This window comes from Neovison vison, chromosome 2 (genome assembly GCF_020171115.1).
Source record: "Neovison vison isolate M4711 chromosome 2, ASM_NN_V1, whole genome shotgun sequence".
In the NCBI taxonomy this organism is placed as follows: Eukaryota; Metazoa; Chordata; class Mammalia; order Carnivora; family Mustelidae; genus Neogale; species Neogale vison.
Window position 1 is genome coordinate 6,314,226 of NC_058092.1, and position 16,220 is coordinate 6,330,445.

General features: G+C 55.2%; 1 protein-coding gene across 2 annotated transcripts; it reads right to left on the bottom strand.

Annotated features, from left to right (window-relative positions):
- Positions 1 to 783: 783 nt before the first annotated feature.
- ENO1 (enolase 1) lies at positions 784 to 15,791 on the bottom strand. Of its 2 annotated transcripts, none has more exons than XM_044237099.1 (12): positions 15,767 to 15,791; positions 12,614 to 12,707; positions 10,168 to 10,263; positions 8,706 to 8,764; positions 6,707 to 6,776; positions 6,183 to 6,316; positions 5,623 to 5,845; positions 4,267 to 4,464; positions 3,486 to 3,687; positions 2,861 to 2,969; positions 2,628 to 2,686; positions 784 to 1,225 (listed from the first exon to the last, which is right to left on the bottom strand). In XM_044237099.1, the coding sequence occupies exons 2-12, from the start codon at positions 12,696 to 12,698 to the stop codon at positions 1,156 to 1,158; spliced, it is 1,305 nt and encodes a 434-aa protein (XP_044093034.1). In that variant the 5' UTR covers positions 12,699 to 12,707; positions 15,767 to 15,791; the 3' UTR covers positions 784 to 1,155. The 2 variants fall into 2 exon arrangements, with proteins under 2 accessions (XP_044093034.1, XP_044093033.1); XM_044237098.1 differs by lacking the exon at positions 15,767 to 15,791 and adding an exon at positions 15,125 to 15,252.
- Positions 15,792 to 16,220: the final 429 nt, after the last annotated feature.

The window sequence follows — 16,220 nt, forward strand, 5'->3', positions numbered from 1 at the left end:
AGAGCTGCCTTTTAACCATCCTTTCACTTGCTTCCTCCAGGAACTGAGAAACCACATTCCAGCCCACCCAGAACGGTTAGCTGCACTCTGGCAGGCCTTCCAGTTCGGACAAGGACGGCATCCCGTGACCTAGATGCCACCACCCAGGATCATCTGTATTTGCTCCGCATCTGCGTTTTCTCCCCAGTAAGATGTCTGAACCTTAAGTCAGGCTCTGCCTCCCCAGACCCCACTTCTACTGAAAGATCCAACATGGCCCCCTCTCCCTTTTCCTTCACAAGCTCTGCCCAAGGACTATGAAGTGTCCTCACCTACTGGTCCTCTCCCACTCCCTTTCTAAAAGATTCAATATTTAAGTCCTCTCTACACCCAACATGGGCTTTAACTTCCAACCCCAAGATGAAGAGCCACGGGCTCAGGGCGCACAGGTGCTTCAGGGAGTTAATAAGCATCTGACTCTTGGGTTTTAGCTCAGGTCATGATCTCACAGGTCCCGGGATCGAGCCCCACATCCCCCACATCCGGCTGTGTGCAGTGGGGAGTCTGCCTGAGATGCTCTCCCTCTCTGGCTGTCGCTCCCCATGCCCCCAACCCCAGCTCACGCTTTCTCTAAGAAATCTTAACAAACCTGTGTGCTCGACAGACTGAGCCACACACTTCTCTCTTCTGGTGATGACAGAGCCTCCTACTTGTAAAGGCCCCGCGGCCCAGCACACATCCGTGAGCACTGAACACGAGCACGGACTCGGACCGGTTCATACACACACACGCACACAGTGTTCCTACGGGTCACTGAGGCCTTTTTATTCTGCTCACAGAACCACTGGGGATCTCCCCTGTGGACATCTCGGGATTATCACGTAGGCAGATGTGGCTCCAGACACTGGGTGGGAAGTGAGGTGAGAAAACAGGGATTCGGGCCAACCTCACGACTACAGAGCTGGGGTTTCCGGCAGGGCTCCAGATGGTCGAGCCAGGCTTCTGCAGCAGTTCTAAGGAAGCAGCGAGAACAGCACAGGGAGGGGAGCGGGCAGTTAACTAGCAGAGGCCCCGGCCAGTCTCGCCTGGGGGCCTCCAGCTGGCCCAGGAGCAGCGGGGGCAGAGGTCTAACGAGCCGACTCAGGACCACAGGACCTGGGGTGCGCTGCCTGGAGCTTACTTGGCGAGGGGGTTTCGGAAGCTTCTGCCGGCGAACTTAGCCTTGCTACCCAGTTCCTCTTCAATTCTTGGGAAGCAAAAGTGGGGGGAGGAGAAGAGAGGTCAAACGCCTGTTCCCAAGGTCCCGCAGAGACACAGGCTCTGCCTCCCCACAGTGTGGCTGCTCGGAGCCGGCAGAAGAGGGAGCAGCCGGCTCTCCCCACCCCCCAGCTCCCCAGCTAAGTGGGCCATCTGCTGCTCCTCCTCCTTCCCTGCCTTCCCCCAGCCCAGGACAAACTAGAAGGTAGGTCAGGGCTGCTGTTTCTTGGAATGTAACACATGGACAACCCAGTTCTGGGGGGAGCTCGTTCATGAAGCATGTGCATCCTGGTGCCCCACCCAGTGGGCAGCTGGACCGGACACACGGGCAGGAGGCATGGGTGTCACTGAATGACTGAGCCCCGGGTGTGCTCATGGTGCAGGGGTGGGGTAACTGGTAACGTTTCTACACGTTTCTCTGAGACACAGACTAAGGCATCATAGTGGAAACCCTAAGGCTAGAACGTGCTTAAAACTCTCCAGTAAAGGAGGAAGCAGTGCAGTGTCCACAGATAAGGCCCGCAGGAAGGCCAGCGGCTGCAGTACACGGGTGATGGATAGGGGACAGCCCATTAGTGTAACATGGGACGGCCTCATCAAAGGGACACTGCTTTTCCTACAGGACTGGAGAGGCAACTTCCAAGTTCAGGAGCTTCCCAAGGATGCATTATAATAGAAAGGGACCAGACTGGGATGCCTGAATGGCTTAGTCGATTAAGCATCTCCTCATAGCTCTAAGAATTCTAGGACTGGGGTGCCTGGGTGGCTCAGTAGGTTAAGCCTCTGCCTTTAGCTCAGGTCATGATCCCAGGATCCTGGGATCAAGCCCTGCATTGGGCTCTCTACTCAGTGGGAAGCCTGCTTCCACCTCCCCCGCTCCACCTGCCTCTCTGCCTACTTATGATCTCGGTCAAAAAAATAAATATAGGGGCGCCTGGGTGGCTCAGTGGGTTAAGCATCTGCCTTCGGCTCAGGTCATGATCCCAGGGTTCTGGGATCAAGTCCCACATCGGGCTCTCTGCTCGGCAAGGAGCCTGCTTCCTCCTCTCTCTCTCTCTGCCTACCTATAATCTCTGTCAAATAAATAAAATCTTTAAAAAAATATATAAAATCTTAAAAAAAAAAAAATTGCAGGATTAAATTAGCTAAAGGGGAACCTGTTCCCTCGTCCACCAGGAGATGGCAGCACAGTCCGGCTCAGGCTCCAGCTTCCTGGCCATGGGCAAGGTGCGTTAAGTTCTCCAGCTAGCACTAACCCCACAATGCTCAGGCCAGTCCCCCACAGCCCCGCCCCGGGCCCACCCCCGTATCTGCATAGATGCCCCCGAGCCAGGAGCTCCCCGTGTTCAGGCGGGGGACCCCACCCCACTGCAGGGAGGGTTCCTTTTTACCTGAGGATCTGGTTGTACTTGGCCAAGCGCTCAGATCGGCAAGGTGCCCCCGTCTTGATCTACAACAGGAAAAGAAAGGTCACTTACACTTGTTGTAGACGTTCAATCTTCAAGAGCATTTTGGGCAGGAAGGAGGGGATGAAGGAGCACCCAGGACCCCATCTATGCCCCAACCTCCCAGTACCACTTCCAGAAGGTGAGGTCAAAGAACAGGGAGTCAAGCGGCTCTTTACCTGCCCAGTGCAAAGTCCCACCACCAGGTCAGCGATGAAGGTATCCTCGGTCTCCCCAGAGCGATGCGACACCATGACGCCCCAGCCGTTGGACTGGGCCAGTTTGCACCTAGACGTCAGGAAACAACCCAGGTGCTTGGGACAGTGGGACTTCATTCCTGGGCACAGCAGCCCCATCGGGCCCTCCTGATGCCCGGCCTCACCACCCCTGGTAGGAGACCAGAAGAGCAGCCAGAGCCAGAAGCCACCACTAAACTCTTAACTCCTGGGGACAATAATCCTCACATTCCTCTCCACTCGCAGAGGCCTGAGGACCTTCTTTCGTCACATTTAAAAATCTGGGTTCAGCCCCCTTGAGGGTCTGATCTCCCTCAAGGAGGATCAGAGGGGCTGGTCTCCCCCGGTAGCGCCCATGATTAACATTCTCCGCGAGTCTAACCTGATCATGCAGTGTGAGGACTGGGCCACAGTCGCCCGACACCCCAGGCCCCTTCCCTTGGTGCCACTGCTTAGAGGCCACCAGAAGTTTAAGCTTGAACGACAGGCCCTCCACCCCCCAGCAGACAGCAGCTCTGGCTGAGGGTCAGCCCCAGCTCTGGGATAGCCGAACCCCCAGTGCACTTACGCCTGGAGAGACTCAGTCACGGAGCCGATCTGGTTCACCTTCAGCAGGAGGCAGTTGCACGATTTCTCGCTCACGGCCTTGGAAATTCGCTTCGGGTTGGTCACAGTGAGATCATCCCCCACCACCTGGATGCCAGCACTGGCAGTGAACTTTTGCCAAGCCTCCCAGTCATCCTGGTCAAAGGGGTCTTCGATGGACACCACTGGGGAAAGGAGAGAACCTCGCCTGGTCATTGAGCCCCCTGCACCACACCCCCACACCCACCGAAACCCCAGCTTCCTCGCCGGGTCTCTCCCCTTGCCCCCACCAGGACAGGACCAGCCCTGGAACACTCTGCCTGTCCACCGAAATCACCTGCAACCCTGGCCGCTACAGATGCTGAGGGGAACACGGCTCTGCCCAGTGCGGCCCAAGTCTTGTGCCAGCAAGAACAGAAATAGCCATAGGCTCGGGAGGCTAAGAGTGGGCTTGTCTTGGCCCCACCCTGGGCACCTTCTCTAACCCCATGTTTCAATATGGGGGCTTAAGAGACTTCCCGACCTGGTTCTTCCTCCAGCACGTGCTGAGTGCCCTCGAGTGAATTACTGACCCACTCTGTGCCTCAGCCCCCACACCCCACATGGGCCAGTATCAAACAGTCTCTACCCTGTGTGCATTATCCGATGCCCAGAGGAGCACCCGCTCTCCGCCCCAGCGTGCTGGAGCCGGCGCTGCCCTCGGCCCAGGGGCTTGCTGGGACACTGACGGAATAGCCTTCCGCACGAGGCCAGCAGGCACTCACCTGGGTAATCCTTGATGAAAGACTTGTACAGGTTGGCCAGCTCATCGGGCGTGATGTACCTGCTGGGGTCATCGGGGGACTTGAAGTCCAGGTCATACTTGCCCGACCGGAAGAACTCCGAGGCCGCTACGTCCATGCCGATGACCACCTTGTCGGTGTAGCCCGCTTTCCCAATGGCATTCTTCAGCAGCTCCAGAGCTGGAAGGGGAGGGTGGCAACAAGGTTGGAACCTGGCAGGGGGTGAGAAAAGGGCCCTCCAAGAGCTGCCCAACGGGAACCCTCACAGAAGACCAAGAGGGGCCCTGGCCCCAGCCATCGCTTCCAGCATTCCAGTGCTTTCTCCTGTGACGGAGCAAGAAACCGCTGGTCAGGGCCCCCAGCAGGTAACCCACTGGGAAATTCAGTCTCGACTCTCAGAGGCTTTCTCACTGACGAATGCTCCCTGATTTAGCACCTAGGACAGCTGTGCAGGTCGAGACAGTGACCGTGACCAGCTGAGTCAGCTGTCCTGGATAAGCTGAGCTGGGATCTGAGAGCAAGCCCGGGGCACCGCGAACCCAGGAGGGCAGGGTGAGGGCGAGGCCCTGCCTCCAGGGCCCGCTGTCCCCAGCCCAGGTGCAGGGTCCACCTCACTTGGCAGTGCTGCCCATACAGGAAGGGACAGAGACACTCCACGCCTGTTCCACCCCGAAAGGGTCATTTCTCTGTAGGTCAAAAATAGGGAAGCATCAGGCGTTTTGTACAACTGACCCGAAGAGCAGGATGGACATTTGTTCTTTCACTATTTGCCCCGAAGGCAACAAAACTGTGGCTGAACTCTCCTCCCCTTCTACAGCAAAAACCTCAGCCGAGAGTCTCTGTCCCGACTCTAACTGATCTCTTCCATTTAACGCTGTGTCTGAGGACTCCAAGCCAAACGGCTTCGTGTAAACGTTCCTGTGGGGGTATGAGCTGGGGGCTGCCGGTCACAGGCTGGACAGACACCTCTCCGACACAGAGCAGACCTCATGGAGGTGATGTAAGAATGACAAGGACACGGGGCGCCCTGGTGGCTCAGTCACTGAGGAATCTGACTTTGGCTTAGCTCACTACTATCCTGGAGGTCCTGGGATGCAGCCCAGAGTCGGGACCCCTGCTCCGTGCAAGTCTACTTGGCCTCCCCTCTCTGCTCCTCCCTCCCCAGCTCAGGCTCTTCCTCTCTTTCAAGTAAATCCATAAAATCTTAAATTATGTGTTAGCTTGCACAGCCCTCCTCAGAACTCGATGTGTAGGGACCTGGTGAGTGTGGGGTACGGCACAGCAGCTGAGAGGGCCGGGCTGCAGAACATGGGACCCGCCCCCCACCCCAGCCTTTACCTTCTTTGTTCTCCAGGATGTTAGGCGCAAACCCGCCTTCATCCCCCACATTGGTGGCGTCCTTCCCGTATTTCTCCTTGATGACGTTCTTCAGGTTGTGGTAGACCTCGGCCCCGATGCGCATGGCCTCCCGGAAGCTGGCCGCGCCCACGGGCAGGATCATGAACTCCTGCATGGCCAGCTTGTTGCCGGCGTGAGAGCCACCATTGATGACATTGAAAGCCTGGGGAGAGACAGAGACAAACACGGCCATCTGGCCCTCAAGAGTCCCACCCAGCAGGCCACATGCAGCTAGGAATGCTCGCAGGGTCCCCCTTGGGAAGGGCAGCGGTCACCACCGAGGATGGGTTGCCGCCTCAGCACACACAACCCGAGGAGTTTCATCCCCTCATCAACAGGAGGCGGCGGGGGGGTACCGGGAGGTGGAGTCCCCTGCTTGGGCACTTCTAGCCAAGTGGCAGGGGTCTGCGGCTGGGATAGTCGCTGGGGGAGGAGACCAAGAGAAGGGGGTGGTCTCGGGAGCCCACAACTCCTCACTCGGGGGGCTCCAAGCCACTCACCGGAACTGGCAGGATGACTTCGGCATTGCCCGCCAAGTCGGCAATGTGGCGGTACAGGGGCACCCCCTTCTCGACGGCCCCCGCCTTGCAGACAGCCAGGGACACCCCCAGAATGGCGTTTGCACCAAATTTAGCTGCAACAAAAAACAGTCAGATGGAGGGATTTCTCAATCACGGCCTCCTGGCCCGTACCCCGACACCAGAGCACCTTCCTGACACCAGACACCAGACACCTGCTCCCCGTGTCCCACCCAGAAACGCTCCACGGGGACTGACCTGCTTTCTCCGGCTACGGGAAAGCCCTTCTTTGGTCTGGAGAACTCTGGCAAATGCCACAGACTGCGTGACTGACTCTAAAGCACAGGCGTCTTTTGGGTAACCCTACGCAAATGCTGCAGTCGCAGCCTATTGCTCCTGAGGTTTCCAAACGGGATTTATTCGGGGGAGGTGGGGCGGGTAAGGGGCCCTGAATACCGAGGGCCAGGTGTCCACGCGGCCAGCACGTGCCGCCCCCAGCAACTCACACTTGTTTTCTGTTCCGTCCATCTCGATCATCAGCCTGTCAATCTTCTCCTGCTCCACGACATTCACTTTCTGCGGGGAGGACAGAGGGTCAGTCTCTTGGGGTGTGGGGCGTGCAGTCACTCTCCCCATAGGATCTCTGGGCTCCCGTGAGGAGACCCAGGTAACTCTGAACCTGTGAAGCCCGAATCACTTGTCTGGCAGGCCCAAGAAAGGGGGGCGGGGGAGCAAGCGAGAGAAACAGAGACGCGACGCTACGCTTCCTTGCTCTCCCACGGCATTCCTCCGAGCTCCAGGGAGCCGACCATGACATGCAGAAGGTCTGGTCCTGGCGTCACAGAGTGAGTTCTCCCCAGGGGTCCAAAGTCACATCACACACAGGACAGAATTGCCGAGTACATGCTGACAGAGGCAGCACTACACCGTAGTGAGATTCGGGGGGACGATCAAGTAAACAACTCCACTCGTGCATACGAGCCGTGTTCCTCAAAGGTTAGGGGACACAGCCACCGGCCCCGGCTATTCTCAGTGACGGCACCCCTCGTCACCTCGGGGCAGACAGGACTCTGGCAGATAGCCCAGAATCTCAGCAAAATGCTTGACAACTGCCCGAAAGGTGTGATTTCTGGTCAAGTAATGATGTTTAAGCCAGCTGGGCTCCATGACAGGCCGGTACCTACAAACCAAGTAAAACTCCTCAAGCCCCCCAAAACGGGGGTCTGAAAAACCAGCTCTAAGGAATTCACTGAAAGTCAGCATTACTTTAAAACCTTCACACCGGGGGCGCCTGAGTGGCTCAGTGGGTTAAAGCCTCTGCCTTCGGCCCAGGTCATGATCTCAGGGTCCTGGGATCGAGCCCCGCGTCGGGCTCTCTGCTCCGCAAGGGAGCCCTCTCTCTGCCTGCCTCTCTGCCTACTTGTGATCTCTGCCTGTCAAATAAATAAATAAAATCTTTAAAAAAAAAAAATTAAAAAAAATAAAACCTTCACACCAGACTGTAACAATGTATTACTTTATTTGTAACGTTCTATGTATAAAGACTAAAAAATGAAAAGAAAACCCTGCGGAACCCCACCATGCCCCATTAATAATTTGATGCCTTTAGCTTTTTTGACAAAGTGTGTCTGGCCAAAGTGAGCTGCCACCCGAGCATGATGGCTTGAGGCAAACCTTCTCATGAGTTTGACCGAAGAACTGTTTCTCCCAAGGGAAGAAAAACGTTCAGGAAAGCCCGGCTCACTGCGTTAGACATGCCAGATAAGGGCACCGAGGCACAGAGTACAGGGTGCGGGGAGCGGCCCAGGAGGCCCAGGTTCGCAGCACTTGAGCCCACAGAGCAGCAACGAGAAACCGTCTGGGACCAATTACTGAAGGTGAGCATGAGGTACCCACCTGCCGCTGGTGTACAGGAGGAATTCAGTGGGGGTGGGGGACACACCCTAAACACAGATGGGAGGATGGGGCTTTGGGCCGTCTGGTCCCCCTCCCCACTTCACCGGTGATCTGTGTGCGTGTTAGTGCTTGGGAAGCTCTGCACGAAAACTTTATTAAACTAGACAAATCCACCAGCTCACAGTTCAACTTTTCTCTAAGCTTACTGTCCCAGTAAATATTAAAAAAAAAAAAAAGAGTCAGTAGAAATATAGTAAATAATTCCACAGTTCATGAAAAATAGTCAGGTCACCATGGATACCATGCTCAATGCCCAAGAACTGCTCTTAAAATTTGGATCTGAACATCCCCAAAGTCAAGAGAGTTGGAGGGGGAAACCAAGGCCATGAGACGGTCTCCCGTGGCTCTGTTCCAATTCCATTCACTGTTAGATGTGGACACACAGGTAAGGGGTAGATTAGAAAGGGTGAGATCATTCTCATGCACGACAGGGAATCCGACCGGCTTCTTTAGCTCTCAGAATAAGCTCTTCCATAACCAGGGAAGCCCACTGGCCTGGGAGACAGTCCGAAGGCATTAATACATTAGTTATTGGGAGACAGGTCCTACCTTGCTAATCAGGGCAGGTGCAATAGTTTTATTGATGTGCTCAACAGCCTTTGAGACACCTAGAAGGAACAATCATATCAAATTACCGACATTAACCAGAAACAGGCTTGAGCAGCGTTGAGCGAACCACCAATGTTGTTAACCCAAATATCCAGAAGCCCGCCCCAAAGACCTTAAATGGGACCGCTTCCAAATCCCCATTTCTCTGTCCCCCCAGAATCGGGGTACTTTCTGGCCCAGTCTGAGTGCTCTTACCTAGGACCCCCAAGGATTAGAGCCACACACAGAGCAACCATCCCAGAACGTCTGAAGGGGCGTTAGTTGGCAAGACCATGCACGGATGCACGGGGACACCAGCCATAAAACTACCGATGTCCAATGTATTACCTGCGTGCACAAGGCTGGTGCCAGGAACTCATTAATATACTTAACGGGTCTGGAGACACCTGACCAGTAGAGATTGACGGAGAAGGAAAAAAAAGACAGACTCAGAAGAGAACAGGCTGTGAAGGACAGGAGAGAGAGAGAGAGAGAGAGACAGGAAGGCAGGAGAGTCGCGGGAGCAGGAGTTTACCCTCCTGACAGCCCAGGGGAGACACAACGCAGCTTTTAGACCAGTACCCGCCCGGGGCCATGGGCAGGGGGAACCCGGGGGAACGGCCTTCCTGCGGCACGATCGCCAGCCCCGGGCTTCCCCAGCTCCCTTCGTCACCGCCCCTCATCTGCAGGCTTTCTAGACTTTCCCCTATCATCGCCTTCCTCTGAAAATGTAATACGGGAGATACACTGTCCATCCATACTAGCCTTTGAGGGCCATAAATCATGCTAAAATCGGAGGATATTTTTGCCATCCCCAAGAACCAATTTCCACCCCTGGGTCGATATTTTCCCTGCTAAGAACGCATGGTCTGGCCCCACCTGCTTTTCTGTAATTTGGCCACCTAGATTCTGTCCACAGAGGGGCGAGCATTGCAAAACCAGTAACAAGTCCATCTGCACAGCGCCCAGCGAGGCTGGCCTGGCCAGACTGGTGTCTCTGTGAATTCATCACCAGAAAGTTCGAACTAGCAGGACTGATCTGTCGGTGAGCCACAGGCTAGAACTTTCAGATACTCCCGAGACGACACCCTGGGAGACTGGGAGCATAGCAGGGCTCCTCAGTTAGTATTAGTTAACACTCTCCTCAGCCTGAGGTTCCCTGGCCTAACCAGGAGTTTTCTAGATGGGAGAGAAAGCACGAGAGAAGGAACGTTAAAATGCGTGCCCCCAAGATTATGGGTTTAGGAAGGCTGGAGCGGATAGGGCCAACTCTCTTAGCTGTCCCAAGTACGTGCTCAGCTTTGATGCCACAGGCAGAATGAGGTGTTGCCCTTGAATGCAAGGCACGTGGAGAGCGGGCCGCAGGCCTGCGAGGGGCACGCAACCACGCTCCACAGGGACGGGCCAGGGGTCCGACTCTTACCTTTCCCCATGTAGCGGGTCTTGTCATTGTCCCGGAGCTCAAGGGCCTCGTAGATACCAGTGGACGCACCACTGGGCACAGCAGCTCTGAAGAGACCTGGATGTTGAGGGCGGGCGGGGAGAAGAGTTGTGATTGAGAAACACAGTTCAGCCCTTACCCGACTCCCGCCCCCCAGCAGATGGCATCTCTTAAGAAACGCTGCCACTTCCTTCCACCAACTGGAGATTCAGATAGTCCGTTTCCCCTGCCTTCCACATTGGTACCAGTCCCTAGCGCCGACTGTAAGGCGAACTGGTGGATTTGTCTAGTTTAATCAAGTTTCCGTGCAGAGCTTCCCGAACACTAATGCGCACACAGATCACCGGGCAATCTTGGGGTGAACCTAAGACGCAGATTCTGAAACGGGAGGTCGAAGACTCCACGACTGCACCTCCAGCGAGCTCCTGGCTGGGGCCCTGTGGCTGGCCTGGCACCCACTCCCAGCAGCACCGCCAAGGGAAGGACAATGCAAGCCACCTAAGAGATTTAAGATTTCCCAGTAGCTACGCTGAAGTTAAGGGAAACTCATTTAATATGCCGTTGAACCAAATACATCCAAGAGACTATCATTTCAGATATGTCATTAATGACACATGAGCTTCAGAAAAAAACACAAGGCATGAACGTGGTAACACCAGAACACGAGGAAGCACTGCCCTATGCAGCCTCGCAGACACAGAATCCAGACATTGGGCCAGATCTGTATCCTGGGCATAAACGTGGCTGATCTTGGCCTCTAAGATCAGTGTCAGGAAAGGTACTGCACGATCTGGTTACAAGGGCAGACAAGTTCAGGGAGCAGGAAATGAAGGCAGCCTCCAGACTACCTGAAACTGTAAGGCATTTCCCGTCTGAGGCAGGAGAAAGTACACGAACAAAGAGGGAAAAAAAACACCAGAGACGTAAATCAAGCGATCAGTTACTACGACTGTGTGTGCGCAGCCAGGCACGGGGACAGGCGCTGGCTCGCTCTGTCCCCATCAGGCACCAACGGGGTGAGGAAGTTAGGAAAGCTAGTGCCCCCAAAGAACTACGGACTCTGGGTGATGATGCATCAGGACAGGTCTGACGAGAACCAATGTCCCGCTCTGGTGGCGAGGCTGTGCCTGTGTGGGGAGGGGGCGATGTGTGCTCTCTGTCCCTTCTGTTCAATTCTGCTGTGAGCCTAAAACTGCTCTAAGAAGTAAATTGGGGGGAAAAAAAAGTGATGAGAGGCTCTGAACAGATCCTCGATTTCCTGTTTTTGAAAAGCACCAAGAGAAACACAACAGAGTTCCATTCCTTTAAATTTCCAATAGATATTAACTTTATCATTGTAAAGCATTTCAAGGGAAATGCCTCCTTCCCAACAATCTTAATCTTGAATCTTTTTTCCACCGCTGGTTAAGGTCCATTACTTGCCAAATGGAAAGTTCCACCCTCTGACTAAGCAAGCCAATCTCTTAAGCAGCAAGGGAATTCCCAGCATCCTCTGAGAACGCACGGTCCAGGCCACGAAGCACATGCTCGAAGCCACCCTGCTCCCAGGGCACCCGCCACAGTGAGTAAGCCTGGGCAGAACGCAGCAGGCTTCGCTCAGTGATGCCTGGACTCGAGGGACCTTCTTTTCCTGGGCAAGCGGTGGGGGCGGGGGGCGGGGGGCGGGGGTAGGAGAGGACCGGAAGGGAAGGGCCGCACTTTCCACAGTGACTCAGCTCTGACTGGCAGGTCTGTGCGCTCAGCACCAGCATTAATTCTGCCTGAAGCTTCTTTTCCTACCTCACCGACTGGGTCCATTTAGACAACAGCTGAGACGTTGCTGGAGGTTAACACAAGGGAAGAGCTTTTAGGAGTCCCCATTTTATTTACTTATTTTTTAAAAAAGATTTTATTTATTTATTTGACAGAGATCACAAGCAGGCAGAGGGAGAGGGGGAAGCAGGCTCCCTGCTGAGCAGAGAGCCCAACACGGAGCTCAATCCCAGGACCCTGGGATCATGACCTGAGCAGAAGGCAGAGGCTTAACCCACTGAGCCACCCAGGTGCCCCATTTACTTATTTTTTTGTTTCACGTGGTGCAACGCCCCCCACCCCCGACTTAGAGCCATGGGGAAAACAAGGGCCTCTGGTGTCCCAACACCCACATGTAGAACTGTTCCCAATCCTTGGTTTAGTACCAACTTTTAGGGGCACCTTCGTAGGTGTCACCTTACTTCCTGACCTCACTGACCTGAGAGTCAAGCAGTCTTGTTTGAAATACCAAAGAGCAGCAGGACAAGGACCCCATGCCTGGCAGCCCTCCCCACCTCCTCCCGGTCAGGAACCACAACCGACCAGCACATGCACATCAGAAGGAAAGGCTTTTACAACAGACTTTTTAAAATGATGGAGTGAGGTAGAGGAGGTGCAGAAACAAAGGTGCACGTACCTTTGGAAGTGTAGAGGTCGACCTCAACCGTGGGATTCCCACGAGAGTCGAAGATCTCTCTGGCATGGATCTTGAGAATAGACATGGTGACTTTCTGTGGGGAAACACAGTTCATATCTCCCATCAATCATAACGCAGCCTTGGATCATTCATTCAAAGAATCACTTCTGAGGATTTGTGGACTAGAAAGAATTGACACCAGATACACATGGGATGCAAGAATGCTGCCAAGAGTCAGGAAAGCCTGCTGGGCCCAGCTCTGCAGGGCCTCAAATCCCACTAGTCCAGTGCCTGTCCTGTTAAGTAAAGAAAGACTGGTCATGTGTGCCAGAGAGAACCAAAAACAACTGGAAAGATTAATGTGCTGTTGGCATGCAGAACTGGTGGAATTGAGGCAGTATGAAGTGGGTTATTGTCAATAGTTCCCAACTAGGGTTGGCATGAGAATGGAAAACGACCAAGGGGACATGAAGGTCACAAGCAAACTCATCCAGGACAAAAACTCCCAAGATGATCGGAGGAGGAAAATCTGGTTTGAAGTGGAATGGTGAATTCATAGCTGGGACATGGTTTGTACACTGTGGTCTCTACTACTGCCAATTTCTGGGCCTTTCACATTCCACAGTACTTGGATCTTTAGCAAGACAGAACACACCAAAAATAACATCTAATTAGGATTTCAAATGGGCATTTTACCCATTCAAAGACAGACTGAAGTATGAAACGTCATTACTTGAAACTACAATAAAGATTCTATCCTTGAATGCTAAGATACTCTAAGGTTAGAGGCATTCTTTGAAAGCACCTCAAAAAAGGGGGTAGATTTGCAGCTACAAAGAACAAATACCAAGTTCTCAAAGAAAGCCCTTTCTCATCGCCCCTCCCCCACAGGGGCTTCTAAGGAAGAAATAATGCATCTTTTAAGACTGAAAGTGGCCCAGTCCAATTGGTTTAGTGCTCAGAGCCATTATCTAGCTGGGCTCCTCTCCAGTATCTTGTCTGGAAATGTTCTGAGGCAGCAAATAGCATCTTTCTTTTGTGTAAGTTTCAAAATTAGACAGTGAAGTCATTTCGGAGGCTTTGCAGTCTATGTAACAATGGACTTTTATTCATTACCCAATAAAAAGTATCTAGTTTTTATTTACTATCTTACAAAAAGGCTAATTTGTTTAAATGTATTTTTCAGTTTTAAGATTTTAGTTAACTTGAGTTTTGACAAATTATATACCTGTGTATGATTGCCACCCCCCCCCAAGAAGTCCCCTTCAGGCCCTTTGCAGTCAATCTCCCCCCATCCCCAGGCCACCAATGACTGATTTTATAAATTTTAGATATAATTTTCATTTTTAAAGATTTTATTTATTTATTTATTTGACAGGGAGGGAGGGAGACACACACAAGAGAGAACACAAAAGCAGGGGGAGTGGGAGAGGGAAAGCAGGCTTCCGGCCCAGCAGGGAGCCCCACGTGGTGCTCTATCTCAGGACCCTTAGATCACGACCTGAGCCCAAGTCAGATGCTTAAGGACTGAGCCACCCAGGCCCCCCAGGCCCTCCTAGATGCACTTTCAAGCACATCTTTACTACATTATGCCCTCATCCTATCTTCAGATGCCGTATTTTAAATTTCAGTGATACTAAGACAAAGTGATTTATTTCACGGTGTGAAAAGAAAATTGAACTTATCTTTAAATTGGTCAAAAAACTATTCCTGAGTCATGAAGGTTCAGTAAGCAAGGCCGGCAAGAAAGGCTGGCCTGCCCAAGAGTGTTCACAGCTTATCTGCCTGGACTGAACCCCGGACCAGGGGCGGCACCTGTGGACCGGACAGTCGGGGCCTACGTGTGTCCCCCGCCGCGTCCCCCAACCGCCACACCGCGCAAAGGGAAGACCTCATTGCACGACAAACAACGAACAGAAAGTTTTCTTAAAACACGTCCTTTTAATGCCAGCTCGGGGGCCGACTGCCGATGGCCAGGCCGGGAAGCCGGAGCAGCTCCTGCCTGACCTGGGCGAGGTCGAGGGGACGGCTTTCCCAGTAGGGAAGCGGCTCGGCCGCAGTCTCAAAAACAAGCACCCTCTGCAGTTCCATTCATTAGTCCCTGCCCATTCGGTCACCAGCCGCCCGACCGGAGGCCGAGGGCCACCAGCGGGGCGCAGGGGCTGCTGGTGGGGGGAAGGGATCGCGGCTTCCGGGCATCTCTCCCGTCCCTGCCCCTCCTCCATTTTAGGGAAGGCCTGGCTCTACCGAGCACCCGGGGTGCGGCCAGCATCTCCCCAAGGCCTTGCACCCTCCGCGCCCGCTGCACGGAAGGCCCGCGCGTCCCACTCCTGAGCTCCCAGCAGCACCGCGGCCCGCTAAGTGCGTAATCCCGGGCTCATCAGCTCCTGCCCCTCCGGCGGAGCACGGCTCGCACGTGCCGACCCGCCCCTTCCACGTCCCTGTCCCCCACCAAGGGCAGGGCCCCGCAGGCCTGGGCGGCGGCCCGGCCTGCCTTCCCCGGGTCCCTACCTGGCGGCCGGATAGCGCTACCCTGGAAAGAAGCAGAAGATGCTGCAGGGACCGAGGACGAGCGTAAAGACGGAAGGTCTAGCCGCTCCGAGGACTGTAAGGTCGTCTCCCGCTGTCCCACCCCGACTTCCTGCCCAGCTCCCCGAGAGCCCGCCCACTTCCCGCCCCCCACCCCGCCTCCGGCGCGCCGCCTCGCCATTGGCCCGGCACGCCGTCACTCGGGCCCGCACCTCCCGGGAAGGGGTGGGGCTGCGGCAGCTGCCGCGGCCGGGAGGGGGGAGCGGCGACCCGGGGACGCGGAGAGGAGCGGGGGTGGGGAGTCCCGATTACCCCGCTGCTCTGTGGGGGTGGGGGCGAGTCCCTGCCCCGACGCCCTCCGTTCCCGCCCCCGGCCGGGACCCCAGGCCGAGCCGGGTCTGTGGCGCCGGGGCCCCGGGGTGGGGCGGGGTGGCGCGGCCGGCATGAGGGTTCGGGGCTCAGTCACGTACTCCGAGTCCCGCACGCACGCGGCGTTGCTCCGGCGCCTCACGTCCGGCTCACGACCTTGGCGACGACCTTCGCGGCCCGCCCCTCCCGGCCTGCCCCGCCCCTCAGTGCGGCGCGGAAGACCCCCTCGGCTTCGAAACGTTGGCGGCCGCGCACCTTGATCGCGCTCCCGGGTCGGGGCTGCTGCGGGACCGCCGAGCCGCGTGTCGGGGGCCACGTGCGCCCGTCCGCGCCTGCGCGCTCCGCTCCTGGCCGCTCCGCCCGCCGGCCTGCCGGCGTGACCCGGTCTTTTTGTCCTTGTGCATCGCCCAGACAATGGGTAGCGGGCCCAGGTGGCCGGAAAGGAAGTTTACTTTCCTTCAATTAGAGCTGATGCTTTTTGAGCTCTTCCTACGTGCCAGGCACTTCTTCACGTGCATCCCCAGTGCAGTTCGGCCTCTAGCTCTTGCTAAGGTTGCACGTGGAAAGCATCTATACACGTTAAGATTGGGACTGGAATTAAACACAGATCTGGGTATTTCAAATCAGGTAGTATTCCACGGTAGTCTGGCAAATGAAAACAGGAAAGGGTGGGTGCGGAGATTTCACCTTGCTGATCAAGAGAGAGCTG